Below are 12,110 nucleotides of genomic sequence, written 5' to 3'. Positions count from 1 at the left end.
TGTCCACTGAGGGCACCAGCAAAAAAGCAATGCACAGACATGCATGAGGGAGAAACATACATGTAAAACAATGAAAATGAAATTTTAAAAAAGAATGAGACCCTTCCTCAAAAATATCAATTAAAAAAATAACATCTGTTGCCAATTTTCTGAAGTATTCATTTTTAAAAGTGTATTGTATTTTACTTATTACACACTCACACGCTACCTGTGTAGGGGGCAGAAGACTTGTGGGAGTCGGTTCTTCCTCTACGTGGGTTCTGGGGCTAGAGTTCAGGTTGTCAGGCTTAGTGGCAGGCGCCTTTTTATGCCGAGCCATCTCTCTTGCCAGTATTTTTCTGACTAAAGGTTCCATAACCTTCCCAAACAGTGTTAGCAGCTGGGGACAAAGTGTTTATTTGCTTTTACCTCTACTCTCTTCAGCCACTTTCAGAGCCCGAGGGTCACAGCGGATTCATACATGAGAATTCATTGTTCAGCAATGAATATTAAAAAAAAAAAATAAATGTGAGGGGCTGGAGGGATGGCTCAGTGGTTAAGAGCACTGGCTGCTCTTGGAGAGAACCTGGGTTCAATTCCCAGCAACCACAAGGTGACTCCCCATCATCAGTTTTAACTCCAGTTCTTGCGGAATATGATGCCCTCTTCTGGCTTTCATGGGTACTGCATGCACGTGGTGCACAGACATACAAGCAAAACATCACAATCCAAATAAAGTAAAAAAAAAAAAACAAAACTTAAAAACAAGCGCTTTAATAAAAAAAATAACAACGCTTGCTGAAAGAAACTAAAATAGGCCAGTAGATATTTTCATATGTTACCTCATGTCATCATTGCAACTTGCCTGTGAAGAAGAATTAGAAAACTCACAATAGTTAAGTGACTTGAGAAATCCACATACTTAGTGACAGGTAAGACTTTATTAGTCACTTTTCTTGCTACTGACAAAATATTTGACAAGAGACAACCTAGCGGAGGAAGAGTTCGTTTGGGCTTGCAGGTTGAAGGGACCCAGTCCACCACGGTGAAAGCATGGTGGCAGACAAGAGTGTGCAGCTGTGATCCCTCACGTCCTGACATCTTGGTGGGACAGTGTGTGACCATATTATAAAAAAACAAAAAACAGTGACTTTTTCTAGCCAGGCTTCCTCTCCTAAAGGTTCCATAACCTTCCCAAACAGTGTTAGCAGCTGGGGACAAAGTATTTAAGTACACAAGCCTACAGGGGACGTTTCACGTTCAACCCCGAACCCTAATTCTCCAGCCCTGGTCTGCCTGGCAGTAACGTCTAGGTTCTTGACCCCTGAACCTTTCTTTCCTTCCTGATCGTCTCAGGCAGCATCACTGAACATCTGAGGCTCCTGCTCCTCCCCGACCTGGGCCAGCGTGAAGAGCTGTCTTTACGGAGTCTTGACGTCTCACGGAAGAGTCCCTGGGAAGGTGGTGACTGTAAGTACGACTTACACCCCCTGAGTACACAGCTTTAAAGTGTCACTCTGGAGCCCCACTCCATCCCACCAGTCTGAGGAACGCCCTTTTCACGTCCTTGTTCCTTAAACTATAGATGACGGGGTTGAGGAAGGCTGTGGCAATGTTATAGAAGAGGGCCATTTTCTTGCCACTGATAAGGAGCCAGAGTTGGGGCCCATGTACATGATGATGCATGGGATGGCGAACATAGTGACCACAGTGATGTGGGAGGCGCAGGAGGAGAAGGCCTTGATCCTCCCCTGGGTTGAGCGGATCTTCATGATGGTGGTGAAGATGTTGGCATAAACGATGACGATGAGGGAGAGAGGGACCACGTTGACATTGAAGCCTGTGATGAAGTCCACCAGGTCATTGAGGGACGTGTCTGCACAGGCCAACTTCAGGACGGCAGGGACCTCACAGAAGTAGTGATCAATTTCATTAGGCCCACAATAGGGCAGTCGCATAGCAAAGTAAGTATAGCACAGGCCTCCCACCACGCCATAGGCAGCGCAGATACCCACCATAAGGAGACACACCCCACGGCTCATGATGACCTTGTACCTCAGCGGGTGGCAGATGGTTTTACAAGAGACCAAAGAAGGGAGGGATAAAGAAACACACACACAAAAAGAGAATGGAGGATGGAGAAGGGGGAAGAATGTTGTGATGCTGAGCAGGCACGGTATCGGGGCAGTGAGACCACACAGTTTGTCAGGGAGACACACACACACACACACACACAATGAGCTGACGGCTGTGAATGGGAATTTAAAAGATGAAAATCAAGGCAGAGACCTAAGGACAGAAAGAGGTGTTGAAGAATATAGAAAGAGGGGAGAGAGGAGGAAGAGTGTGGGGCTGGAGGAAGAATACAGGAGCAGGCAGGCATGGGACTCCAGACAGGGGAAGGCTGGGCACAGATGTGGACGTGGAGGAGGATGCAAGGACCATATTCTAGCAGGAGATTCACAAGGGGGAGGAAGCCTTGTGAGTCAGAGAGGGTTCTGAAAGAAGAGAGATGGCTGGGAGTTAGGAAGGAGAGGATTGTCCTCCGGGCAAAGCTAGAGACAGAGGGAGCTCAGGAGAAACATTAAGAGAGAAAGACAGCAGAAGGAGTAGACTCAAGACACAGGCAAAGAGCCCCAGAGGGCCAGGAGGGAGGGATAGGGCCATGGGCACAGCAAACAGAAGCAGGTGGTAGAGAGCAATGGAAGAGGAGTGAATGAGAGCAAACAAGAGGCTAGGAGGAGACAGACCCAGAGACAGAGGGGGCAATAGACAGATTCAGAAGGAATGAAGAGACAGAGACAAATGGACACCCCCCCCTTTACAGATTGGAAAAGGGACAGAGTCAGACACACATGGCAAGCTGGCCAACAGAAGCTGTGGGTCTCCTTGGGCTCCTACCTGGGGCTCTCGGCCAGCACAGCTGAAGATGGCACAGCTGCCAGCTCTCCAGGAGAATTGAGAAGACTCCTGTCCTGGGCATATAGTCCTGCAGGAAAGAGGGTGTGGACAGTGCTGCCTCAGACTCTGGAGGCCACTCCGGAGTGGCGCTTGGCCCTGGGGATCCAGATGGGACAGTTCTAGCAGCCATCTCTGGGCCAGAGGGAGAGGCGCTGGGCTCTGAGGTATCTTGCTCCCCTGGGACAGCCAAGCTGCTCCTTCTTCTGGGCTCTAAGATGGGTTGAGACTCAGCTGGGACAGGGCTGTGGATACTGAGGACATCTCTGTCAGGCTCAGACAAGACCCAAGACCAGAGCTGACTCAGTGGCTCTTCCTCCAGGAAGAAAAGCATGAGGCACTCTGGGAACTCTGGCTACACAAGGGAATTGCCCTTTCTCCTTGCCAGGTGATGTCCCAGGGCATTTTCAACCCATTAGATAGTAGACAAAGTATCTAGAGTCCTTGAGCTGTTCTGGTCTACAGACATATTATAGACTAAACAGTCTGTCCCAGCTCCTGTTGCCCCCTCGGCCCTGGCTGCCCTGCCATAGTATGTGGCCTGTAAAACATCCGTGCGTGCCTCCCAACCCAGATCAGGTCTTTGAAGCCTTCCCTTGCCAGTAGATGGCCTTGCTTTTCTTGCCTCTACCCTCGTGTCCTGGGCAGCTCCTAGCTGCTATCAGCTCCATGCTTACCAACCACCTCTCTACGCCTGAGGACCTTATCGTGTTTCTCTCTATGCTGTGATTTCACCGGCTACTTGGTTGACTCTAGAAACATCTATGGTGGATGAGCATTAGAGACTAAAGATAAACACAAGTCAGCCCCTAGCTCTGCGCGTGATGAGCTCCGGGATTGGTTCACCATGAAGAGGGCTACAGGAGCCCAGAGGGCCTGGGGAAGGACATGCACATTCCATAATGACACACAAGGTCCCATTGAGTCTTTTTACCCACAGATAAGGAAAGAGTTTGTTGAAGATGTAGTATTTGAGCCGAGTCTGGGAAAATGACCAGGAATTTGATTATGTGGAGAAGGAAGAGATACACGGAACCGAGTGTGCAAAAATTCAGAGGAAGGAGAAAGAGGCATGCATTCCTAGGTCATGGCCATTTAAGGACAGCGTTTGTGTTATTGACACCTGTGCTGCTAGCCTCAGTCAAATAGTGGATCATATAAATGAACCCAGGGTACACGTGGAGGGCAGAAGGAAGGCTGATGTGAACCGAACATGAAGGGATTAGCCCTGGTTAGCAAACCGCCTTGGGAAGGAAAGGATTCAAAGAGAACAAGAATAGCATTTTGGCTAGGTCAGGGACTCTTGGGCAAACCTTCAGTCCCTGAAGCTCCCTAGAGCTCTGTAGGCCCTTCTTGGGGTGGTGACTGCTGGCTCAGGCCCATAGTCCATTCTCACTCAACCTTACAGATTGCTCTCGAGGGCCTGGACCCTCCCACAAGAATAATTTCCTGGCCAGAGACACAGATAAATAGACGATTTTTTTTTCCTGATCAGAAAAATTTGCTTACAGAGAAACCTCATTTCTTTTCTGGGTAAAGATGGAATGTTAAAAAAAAAAAACAAAACAAAGATAGTAAATGATTTACAAAAGAGTTGAATTCAGTCTACTGTGTATGTAATTAAACTAATTTGTTCTTCATTAAAGACAATCTGAAAAATGGAGACATGATTTCCATTCATAAGAGACCATGGAACCTACTTCAGTTCCGTATCTGCCATGCGTCTTTGATATGTAGCTTCTCCTTAGACACCTACAGGCCTGAACAGGACATAGTTATGTTAATCAGGTACTGAAGGCTGATTAACGGCTGAAGGTTGCGTTTACGGGTTTCTAGCCACTCTGGCAAATATCAAACTTTGGAAGAACCGGAGAGTCCAAAGCTGTCGGTAACAAGAGAAACACAGAACGCGGAGGGGCAAACACAAGCTTTGGGACTCTCTTGCCTTCTAGTGGCTGGCAGGGGGCAGGACAGTTTGTCTCTCTGCCTCCCACATTTGTAAAATGAAGGCAATTTAGCCAACCAGAAAGGGCCGTTGTGAGAAGGTGGTAACGAATGCTCGTGCGCCCATCAAGTATTACGGAGCTTCAGATGTGCTAGCTCCTCGCTTGTCCACAGGACACATTTCAGCTCTTCCAGCGGGTGCCTGAAACAAGAGAGTAGCACATCTACTGTACTGATGGCTGGGCAGCACATACAGCTCAGCCACACATGACACGGGTGATCCACGACCTTCCTGAGGCAGAGCAGCACAGAGGGCATCAGGTCAAACGCCAACTGCAGATAAAGGGGCGGGGCTATGCGTCTAGAGCGTGTGTGAGCTGGTGATTATCAGCACGGCCATCACCAGTGAGCAGATCCTGCCCCGGTGCGGTCTTGAGACACTGCTTTGCCTTCAGGCTCGGTGAAGAGCCTGAACCAGAGGCTCCAGCCCCGTTGGACCAGGCTTCCAGCCTTTCAGAACTGCAAGGTCATGCCTGTTGTTTTACGCCACCATACTTCAGAGTAATTGTAAACCTAGCAATGGGACGGTAGTGCATCCATGAATGTCTCCGGCACATCCGTTTGTTCACCACTTGTTTATTGCTCATTCAGTCCCTTCTGAGCCTGCTGTGTACCAGGCACTGTCATGGGATTTATAGGGATTCTGTGCTGATTCAACAAGACAGACACTGGGAACTTACAGGCCGGGCTAAGTCAAACAGTGCACATTTAATGTAAATTAAGTTCGTGCACACTGTATAGTTCTGCTCACCTAGAAAAAGGCTGAGCTTATGTTTTCTACGCTACTACACTGAACCAGGGAGCTCGTAACCTCCTTTTCTCCATCACTTCCTTTTTTATGAAATAGCCAGATGCGGTGGCACACATCTTTAATCCCAGGCACTGAGAGAGAGAGAGAGAGAGAGAGAGAGACGCAGGTGGATCTCTGTGGGTTCCAGCACAGCCTGATTTACATAGTGAGTTCTAGGCCATCCAGGGCTATATCAAGTGAGACCCTGCTTCAAAAACAAAACAAAACGCCCTCGATAAAATAAAATAAACACACTGAATGTAAGCTAATCAAAACTGAGCAATTTTTGCCAATATTTTAATACTTTTCAAAATTTATTTTTATTTACTGCTATTTCTTGACTCCAAGAGTTGATAATCCAGTGGGGTGGGAGGAACAGTAGGACAAAAGGGATATTTGGGCAGCTCGCTCATCCATTTCATCCTGAAATGGGGAGGGACTCATAGCGTCTTAACCAGCCCTGAGGGTACCTGGGCAGTTAAGGGCACCTGGCATTTTCTTTAGTGGTGTAGCCATGGATAAGTTGCCCACACTTCAGTAAATTGTATTTATTTATTTTAAACACATATGAGAATAATTCGTGTATCATTCTCTTAAGTTCAATTGAATCCAAGCAAAAGTTTAATGGAAGATTGAATAGACCAGTTTAAAGATCGTTTAAAGAAAACTGTTTAAAGTTTAACTTTACTTGTTATTGTCTGATTTTCTTTAACAGGATTTGTTTATTTTAATTTTATGTGGATGGGTGTTTTGCCCACATGTATGTCTGTGTACCACATGCATGCTGTGCCTGCAGAGGCCATAAGAGTGCTTCAGACCCTCTAGAACAGGAGTACAAACAATGGTGAAGCCAAGTGGGTGCTGGGAGCTGAACCTAAGTCTTTGCAAAAGTCATCTCACCAACCCTGCCTGAATTTTTTTTAGAGAAAGAAAAAGTGGATTGCACAAAGCATGAGAAAATGTTAATGTGTCGATCTCTGTCTCTCTCAGTCACGTGTCTGTAGCTGGGTAAATAGATATACAGATACAGTAGACATACTTATTTTTTATTTTATGAAATATATGATATATACTTATTTTCTCAGAATTCGGACTTAAAATATAAATTTTAAATGAACTAAGTAAGAGGCTAGAGAGATGGCTCAACTGTTAAGAGCGTACGTTGCTCTTCACAAAACTTGAGTTTGGTTCCTAGCACCCATATTAGGTGGCTTACAAACACTTCTGAGCCTGGCTCCAAGGAGAGGCGACACCTCTAGCCTCCACAGACACCTGCACTCTCTCTCTCTCTCTCTCTCACACACACACACACACACACACACACACACACACACATACACACATACTTCAAAAATAATAAAAATAAATCTTAAAATATGACCCAAGTAAAAGTCATTTTCCCAAACTGAGCTCAGATTACATCAGTACCTAGCCACAGTTTTCCAGATAGATCCAAAATCACTCTAGCTTGGACTTTATCACATCTAGCACAAAAAAGCAATGCCAAATATTAGCTACGAAGTGTGCAACAAACAGCGGCCCAAGGCTATGTGTTTCATAGTTTACCTCACACCATTTTCTAATACAAATTTCTTTATACTGCAGAAAAGCATGTGTTCACATTAAACACTTGACCGTGCCTGTGCTCAGCTGACACGAACATCTAGAAGTAAGGAGTGAGACAGGAAAAGCATTAAGATAATGTCCATGAACTCTAAGGACAGACTTTTAAAGACCAGCCTTCAGCTCCAGTACTTAACTATGTTGTGGACGCTTTGGGTTATGATACGTAAACATGTTTTTTATTTTTTTATTTTTTGTTATAATCCCAAGTGGGGGGATTTTAGTTTGTCCGCACCTCTTAGCTGTGCAGCGCCGTCTTTGCCAGCTGGAATTAGTTGAATTCTGGGGACTTTGGGGGGTATAAATATGACAGCCCAGAGGAAAAGTGTGGTTGCTTGGAGGAGTTAGAGGAGGACTCCTGCTGCTGGTTTGTTCTGCTGCTGCGCTTGTTATTTGCTGGTTACCTGGACTTCTGGATTTCCTGATGGTGGATATCGGTGTTGCCCCCAAAGAATTCTAGGGCCTTACCCAGCAGAAGAAGGAAAGAGGGCTGCATCCCCTTTCCCTTACAACCTTCTTTTTCCCCTACATGGGATTGGGGGTTGGAAGAGAGGTATAAGCTTTAAGGAACCCTCAAATAAAGTAGCATTTGAAAAGCTAGCACCTATATAACCGAGTCTTTGGTGAAAGCTGAAAACTTTACAAGAGATGGTGGGGCTTTCTCTTTAGGAGCGGTGCAACCTCTCCTGGCTGCTCAGAGCTCCGGGAAAACGCATGTTGTTCAAAACTGATGTCTTCAGTATGCCAAATGAGCTCCATCTGTCCTTCCAGTCCTGGATCACTGGGTTGTCCCCCTGTCTGCTAGCACTTTTAGAAAAGCCCCCTTCACATCCTTATTCCGGAGGCTGTAGATGATAGGGTTGAGGAAGGCAGATACAACATTATAAAAGAGAGCTAGCTTCTTGTCCCGCTCTGGGTCATACCAAGAGCCGGGCCTCATGTACATGATCATGGCTGGCCCATAGAACATGGTGACCACAGTGATGTGGGATGCACATGTGGAGAAGGACTTGAGCCTCCCCTGGGAGGAGCGGATTTTTAAGATGGAGGCAAAGATGCAGGCATAGGAGGCCAGGATGAGGGAGAGAGGGACCAAGAGTAAGATGAAGCCTAAGATGAAGTCCAAGTGGTCATTGAAGGACGTGTCTGCACAGGCCAACTTCAGGACAGCGGGGACCTCACAGAAAAAGTGGTTGATCTTGTAGGGGCCACAGTATGGCAGATTCATGGTGAAGACAGTGTAGACCAGAGCACCAGTGATGCTAATGGACCAACAGATGGTGACCATCTTGATACAGACCAGACGGCTCATGAGCAGAGAGTAGTGAAGGGGGAAGCAGATGGCAACATACCTGTCATAGGCCATGATGGCATAGAGCACACACTCAGCAATACCCAGCACCAGGAAGATGAACATCTGGGCTACACAAGCACCCCAGGAGATGGCCCTCCTTGGACACACCATATTCACCAGCATCTGGGGCACAGTGGTAGTGACATAACTCATGTCTACCAAAGACAGGATACTGAGAAAGAAGTACATGGGGGTGTGGAGGCGAGTGTCTAGGTAGATCAGGGTGACAATGAGGCCATTGCCCAGGAGGGTGATCATGTAGAGCAGAAGGAAAAAGGTAAACAGGGCCGCTCTGCTCTGTGGCTCGCTGGAGAAGCCGAGGAGGATGAACTCGGACACCGAGCTGTGGTTCTGCTTTTTGAGGGTCTGCATGGTGGCTGTTGTTTCCGAGAGACGAGCACTTTGCAGTTCTGTCTGTGGCCTTAGGGAAGAGAGTGAGGCAGGGCCACAGACGCAACAGCACACACAGTTGATTCCAGGGATGCAGTCAAACCCGTGTTGAGTTGGATGAAAAAGTATCAAAGCCAGGGCAGCTGTGACCCTGGTCAAGTAGCTGAGAGATCTGACTGCTCACAGGAGGGTCCTTGGAAGCCACCTTCATCCGCAGAAGACAAGGAGTTACGTGGCTGTTTTTGCAGTAGGGAAGTCAGCCAACTGATGGTCCCTGCCAGTACATCCGGCCAGGGATGCACATTTACCCCAGGAGGTAGGCAGATCGTTCTGCTAAAGATTAAGATTATAAATCTAAAAGTCTGGGTTAGCAGGCTGTGGGGGCTTGGTGAGCTGTGTGGTAGCCACCAAGGTCACAGCAGGGCTGAAGCTGTGGAGGAGACGAGTGAAGACCTTGAAAACTGATTAAAAAAAAAAAAAACCAACCAAAAAACAAACCAACCAAACAAACAAAAAAACAAAACAGGTGGGAGAGGAAATGAAAGTTTAAAACTGGCTTTAGGTTGCAAGCCAAATCCAGGTAAAAGTATATTAATTTAGAAATTCAGATATTCACTGACTAGGCTGTAGGTGACCTTATCAGTCAGTTAAAAAAAAAAAAAAAGATCAGAAAGAAGGAGAGGAGGACCTCCCCTATCAGTGGACTTGGGGAGAGGCATGCATGTAGAAAGGGGGGGAGGGTGGGACTGGGAGGGGAGGAGGGAGGGACTTATGGGGGGATACAAAAGGAATAAAGTGTAATTAATAAAAGTTAAATAAAAAATTTAAAAAAATCTGGGAAAAAATCAATAGATTAAAAAAAAAAAAAAGATCTTAGGCAAAGTAACTCAAGCCAAAATTACCACAGTTGTGTTTGAAGATGTAAATGTTTTGTAGTGTATTAGAAATGCGTTTAGGGGCTGGGTACGAAGTTTATTTGGGAGAGCATCTCTGTGCACTGGGATCAATAGCACCCATAAACTTGGCACGGTGGCACATACCTGTAATCCCGCAATCAGGAGATGGAGACAGAAGGCCCAGAAGTTCAAGGTTATCCTCAGCTACATAGTGAATGGAAGGCCAGCCTGAGTTATATATGTGAGCCTGTCTCAAAAGAAGAAGAAGAAGAAGAAGAAGAAGAAGAAGAAGGAGAAGAAGAAGAAGAAGAAGAAGAAGAAGAAGAAGAAGAAGAAGAAGAAGAAGAAGAGAAGAAGAAGAAGTCTTAATAAATGCATCTACCTGAAGCTGTTATAGTATGATCTTGGTATGACAATGTTGTATTTGCCTAATAAATATTATGGCTGAAAATGGAAAAGAAAAAAAAATACCAAGAAGCACAGGGCAGGGACCCCACAGCCTGTGCCACCGAGGCAGTGACCCTGGGTTCCGGCTTGCCACTCCTAGCTCCTCTGAGGCTTATTCTGGGCTTTGTTTCTTGAACTTAGAAATGTGAGGATTTCTGTTGCCTTCCCATAACCAAGTATTAATCAGATTCTCCTGAATGAACCGTGGTAGTCACTTACCCAGATGTGTGCCCTTGAGCAAACTCCTCTGTTGGGCTCAGTCTCCCCAGCTGGCAAACAGAGATGAGGCGTTTGTGGCACAGAGTTATAGCAAGGTGCGCGTGGGATACAGCATCCAGAGGTTGTGTAGATATGGAACAGGAGACAAATAAGAAAGAGTTAGCGTGACTGAAATGTGCTCAGAGCTCAGAAGAGCTGTGGCTGCTCCTGCCTTTGCCCCCATGTGCTGTGTGAGCTTGGGTGACTCCACAGCCCTCTCTGAGCTTCACAGACGTGCTTTTTTAAATGGAGGATATTGGAGATGACGCTTCTGAAGCACCCTTCAGCTTGTTTGTCTTTGATGTCAAGCTAGAGACCTGTAAACATACCAGTATCCCGAGTATCTGCGAAGCGTTGAGATGGGCAGGACTGTGTGGGTGGGGTTTGTTTTGGAAGTTTGAGAACTGAGCCCAGAGCATTGGTGGGCTCCTAGTATGTGGACCTGGAGTCCACAGAGAAGACCTGCCTGCCTCTGGGAAGGCAGCCGCACTATACCGGGAAGACCTCTGCATATCCGGCACCACCATCAACTGAGTCATAGAGCTATTCAGAGGCCTTTGCTTTTTCATCTATGGAATGATAATATCTCTTCCATAGCAGAGACTACTTGAGACATGTCTGATTTCCAGAAGGCCATCAATAAACTGTGATAACTTAACACGGGTAGAGGGAGGAGCAGGGAGAGGAGATAGTTAGGCATTCCTGAATGTCTGAGTCTCTGAAGGGCAGGTCTGAATGCGTGCTTATAAGGACTGGTGGCTGTGAAATGATGGTGGACGTGGAACAGGCAGATGTTGGCGCCTGAACAGGCAAAAGAAGAGTGAGATGTGTATTCTGAGCTTCAGGGAGCGTGAGGAGTTGGCTATAGGAGAAAAATGCCCCAGGGAAGGAAAGTGTGTGAAGGTAAGAGGTGGCCTAGCCTAGCTCAGAGCCTTGGGCACTGAGAGGGGAAACTTTCAGGAAACAAGAACAGAGCAAATGGCCACTCCTGACATCCAGAGGATGGCAGAGAATGAGAAGATGCCCATGTACCCCTTCCAGCTGAGCCACACTCCAGACCTGGACCATCACAGAGGCCTCCCACTGGCCTTCTCATGCACACACCACCTAATGCTCTAAGGGGCTGACTTAGCATGCCCCTTCTTTTGTTTGTTTTGTTTTGTTTTATTTTTGTTTTTGTTTCATTTTGTTTTGAGACAGGGTTTCTCTGTGTAGTCCTGTCCATCCTGACATTCTCTCTGTAGACCAGGCTGGCCTTGAACTCAAAGATCCACCTGCCTCTGCCTCCTGAGTGCTGGCACTAAAGGTGTGTGCCACCACGCCTGGCTTGTGTGCCCCTTCTGTGTCTCTCCGATGGAGCTCTAGGCCTTACTTCAGTGGCTCTGACTGTCTCCAAGTTGGTATGACTCTC

The 12,110-nt window shown here is 46.9% G+C and overlaps 1 protein-coding gene and 1 pseudogene across 1 annotated transcript; both read right to left on the bottom strand.

Moving 5' to 3' along the window:
* Nucleotides 1-1,491: 1,491 nt before the first annotated feature.
* LOC110539756 (olfactory receptor 10G2-like) lies at nucleotides 1,492-2,060 on the bottom strand (annotated as a pseudogene).
* A 5,590-nt stretch (nucleotides 2,061-7,650) lies between these two features.
* On the bottom strand, nucleotides 7,651-9,080 carry LOC110539752 (olfactory receptor 2A12-like). The gene has a single exon (XM_021626568.2). The coding sequence runs from the start codon at nucleotides 9,078-9,080 to the stop codon at nucleotides 8,133-8,135; it is 948 nt and encodes a 315-aa protein (XP_021482243.1). The 3' UTR covers nucleotides 7,651-8,132.
* Nucleotides 9,081-12,110: the final 3,030 nt, after the last annotated feature.

Source organism: Meriones unguiculatus, chromosome 3 (genome assembly GCF_030254825.1).
Source record: "Meriones unguiculatus strain TT.TT164.6M chromosome 3, Bangor_MerUng_6.1, whole genome shotgun sequence".
Classification (NCBI taxonomy): Eukaryota; Metazoa; Chordata; class Mammalia; order Rodentia; family Muridae; genus Meriones; species Meriones unguiculatus.
Note: the sequence above shows the minus strand (reverse complement) of the source record. Positions and strands in the feature narration are given on the sequence as shown.

What these genes read in the sequence shown, in the direction of transcription:
- LOC110539752 (XM_021626568.2), bottom strand. Translation starts at nt 9,080, where the DNA reads ATGCAGACCCTCAAAAAGCAGAACCACAGCTCGGTGTCCGAGTTCATC.